The 3,848-nt window shown below is 47.1% G+C and overlaps 1 protein-coding gene across 1 annotated transcript; it reads left to right on the top strand.

Moving 5' to 3' along the window:
* Positions 1-422: 422 nt before the first annotated feature.
* LOC144482239 (histone H4-like) lies at positions 423-734 on the top strand. Its single transcript, XM_078201429.1, has one exon. It carries the CDS (start codon positions 423-425, stop codon positions 732-734), a length of 312 nt encoding a protein of 103 aa, XP_078057555.1.
* The last annotated feature ends 3,114 nt before the right edge of the window (positions 735-3,848 follow it).

The following is a 3,848-nucleotide window of genomic DNA, read 5'->3' as shown; positions in this document are numbered from 1 at the left end:
GACTCGAAACGTTAACTCTGTCTCTCTCTCTCTTCACAAAAGCTGCCGGAGCTGCTGATTATTTGCAGCATTTTCTGTTTTGATTCCATATTTCAAAGCTCCGGGTTTGTGGAAACTCTTGTGTGTGAAGGATGGCTCTGGAAGGGTTTGTGTGGGGAGCTGTGTTTCGCTTCCATTGTTAATAAACGGGTTGAAATTGGAGGTTGCGGAAACTGGAGGTGGAGCTCAAAGATCAGGGGCCGTTCTGTGTGTGTGTGTCAGTCCGGCTCTCTCCTCCCTCCCGCTCTGTGTTTAATCTCCACTCTGTCTCCTCCCCTCTCTGCTCTCACTCCGCCTTTCTCAGTCAGGTCGGGGCGGGCTGTATAAAAGGAGCCTGAAAGATTTCCTCTCATATTGTGCACAGATCTGAGTGAAGAATCATCATGTCTGGCAGAGGGAAAGGGGGCAAAGGACTGGGTAAAGGCGGCGCAAAGCGGCACCGCAAAGTGCTTCGTGATAATATCCAGGGCATCACCAAGCCAGCAATCCGCCGCCTCGCTCGCCGTGGCGGTGTCAAGCGGATCTCGAGTTTGATCTATGAGGAGACTCGCGGGGAGCTGAAGGTTTTCCTGGAGAAGGTGATCAGGGATGCGGTCACCTACACTGAATATGCCAAGCGCAAGGCGGTCACTGCCATGGATGTGGTGTACGCTCTGAAACGCCAGGGCCGCACTCTCTATGGATTTGGCGGCTGAGCAACTCGGCCCTTTCTACCGAACACACAACAAAGGCTCTTTTAAAAGCTCCTCACCCGCTTCACAGACACAGCAGTGACCTGGGAATTGCAGCTGGGACAGGCTGTTCAGTGTTTGAGACAGTAAGAAGTTTAACAACACCAGGTTAAAGTCAAACAGGTTTATTTGGTAGCAAAAGCCACACAAGCTTTGAGATGTTTAAGATGCATGTTTGCTTTGCTTATGTTACGGTGCGGGAATCACCGAATTGAACACTTCATTTGGAGCAGCGATGAGAATTGTTTTTGAACTGTTTAAATGTATTGTCTGAACAGCCCCCTAGTTTCTGCCGTCATTGATTTCAGTAAGAAGTCTCACAACACCAGGTTAAAGTCCAACAGATTTATTTGGTAGCATAAGTCACAAGCTTTCGGAGCGCTGCCCCTTCATCAGGTGAGAGGGAGTTCTGTTCACAAACAGGGCATATAAAGACACAAACTCAATTTAGAAAATAATGGTTTGAATGCGAGTCTTTACGCGTAATCAAGTCTTAAAGGTCCAGACAGTGTGAGAGTGGAGAGAGGGTTAAGCACAGGTTAAAGAGATGTGTATTGTCTCCAGCCAGGACAGTTAGTGAGATTTTGCAAGCCCAGGCAAGTCATGGGGGTTACAGACAATGTGACATGAACCCAAGATCCCAGTTGAAGCCGAGCTCATGTGTGCAGAACTTGGCTATCAGTTTCTGCTCAGCAACTCCGCGTTGTCGTGAAGGCCGCCTTGGAGAACGCTTACCCGAAGATCAGAGGCCGAATGCCTGAGACTGCTGAAGTGTTCCCCAACAGGAAGAGAACACTCATGCCTGATGATTGTCGAGCGGCGTTCATTCATCCGTTGTCATAGCGTCTGCATCGTCTCCCCAATGTACCATGCCTCGGGACATCCTTTCCTGCAGCGTATCATGGAGACAACATTGGCCGAGTTGCAAGTGCATGTACCGTGTACCTGGTGGATGGTGTTCTCACGTGAGATGATGTCATCTCAAACATCATCAAACATGATTTCAGAAAAGAGGAATTTTATATACAAGGAAAGATTCGAGAAATTGAACTTATTCTCCTTGGAGCAAGGAAGATTAAGTGGTGACCTTCTTGAGGTGTTTAGAATTATGAACAATTTTAGAACGATAGAACATTACAGCACAGAAACAGGCCTTTTGGCCCTTCTTGGCTGTGCCAAACCATTTTTGTGCCTAGTCCCACTGACCTGCTCTTGGACCTCCACACCCCTCTCATCCATGTACCTGTCCAGGTTTTTCTTAAATGTTAGGAGTGAGCCCGCATTCACCACTTCATCTGGCAGCTCATTCCACACTCCCACCACTCTCTGTGTGAAGAAGCCCCCTCTAATATTCCCTTTAAACTTTTCGCCCTTCACCCTTAACCCATGTCCTCAAGTTTTTTTCTCCCCTCGCCTCAGTGGAAAAAGCCTGCTTGCATTCACTCTATCTATACCCATCATGATTTTATACACCTCTATCAAATCTCCCCTCATTCTTCTACGCCCCAGGGAATAAGGTCCTAACCTATTCAACCTTTCTCTGTAACACAGTTTCTCAAATCCTGGCAACATCCTTGTAAACCTTCTCTGCACTCTTTCAACCTTATTAATATCCTTCCTGTAATTAGGTGACCAAAACTGCACACAATACTCTAAATTCGGCCTCACCAATGTCTTATACAGCCTCACCATAACATTCCAACTCTTATACTCAATACTTTGATTTATAAAGGCCAAATTAGCAAAAACACTCTTTACGACTCTATCTACCTGTGACGTCACTTTTAGGGAATTATGTATCTGTATTCCCAGATCTCTCTGTTCTACTGCACTCTTCAGTGTCCTACCATTTACCTTGTATGTTCTACCTTGGTTTGTCCTTCCCAAGTGCAATACCTCACACTTGTCTGCATTAAACTCCATCTGCCATTTTTCGAGCTGGTCCAAATCCCTCTGCATGCTATGAAAACCTTCCTCACTGTCCACTGCACCTCCAATCTTGGTATCATCAGCAAATTTGCTGATCCAATTTACCACATTATCATCCATATCATTGATATAGATGACAAACAACAATGGACCCAGCACTGATCCCTTTTGACAGGGGAAAGAAGGATATTTTGTTTCCAGTAGTTGGGATGTCAGTGACTTGGAGTCACAAAGAACAAAGAACAATACAGCACAGGAACAGGCCATTCGGCCCTCCAAGCCCGCACCGCTCCCGGTCCAAACGAGACCATTCTTTTGTATGCCTCCATTCCCACTCCGTTCATGTGGCTATCTAGATAAGTTCCCAGTGTGTCCGCCTCCACCACCTTGCCCGGCAGCGCATTCCAGGCCCCCACCACCCTCTGTGGAAAATACATCCTTCTGATATCCGTGTTAAACCTCTCCCCCCCCCACCCCCCCCCCCTCACCTTGAACCTATGACCCTTCGTGAACGTCACCACCGATCTGGGAAAAAGCTTCCCACCGTTCACCCTATCTATGCCTTTCATAATTTTATACACCTCTATTAGGTCAACCCTCATCCTCCGTCTTTCCAGTGAGAACAACCCCAGTTTACCCAATCTCTCCTCATAACTAAGCCCTTCCATACCAGGCAACATCCTGGTAAACCTCCTCTGCACTCTCTCTAAAGCCTCCACGTCCTTTTGGTAGTGTGGCGACCAGAACTGGGCGCAGTATTCCCAATGCCGCCAAAACAACGTTCTATACAACTGCAACATCAGACCCCAACTTTTATACTCTATGCCCCGTCCTATAAAGGCAAGCATGCCATATGCCTTATTCACTACCTTCTCCACCTGTGACGTCACCTTCAAGGATCTGTGGACTTGCACACCCAGGTCTCTCTGCGTATCTACACCCTTTATGGTTCTGCCATTTATCGTATAGCTGCCCCCTACGTTAGTTCTACCAAAATGCATCACTTCGCATTTATCTGGATTGAACTCCATCTGCCATTTCTTTGCCCAAATTTCCAGCCTATCTATATCCTTCTGTAGCCTCTGACAATGTTCCTCACTATCTGCAAGTCCAGCCATTTTCGTGTCGTCCGCAAACTTACTGATCACT

This window comes from Mustelus asterias, unplaced genomic scaffold (assembly GCF_964213995.1).
Source record: "Mustelus asterias unplaced genomic scaffold, sMusAst1.hap1.1 HAP1_SCAFFOLD_35, whole genome shotgun sequence".
Classification (NCBI taxonomy): domain Eukaryota; kingdom Metazoa; phylum Chordata; class Chondrichthyes; order Carcharhiniformes; family Triakidae; genus Mustelus; species Mustelus asterias.
This window is presented reverse-complemented; position numbering and strand designations above follow the sequence as displayed.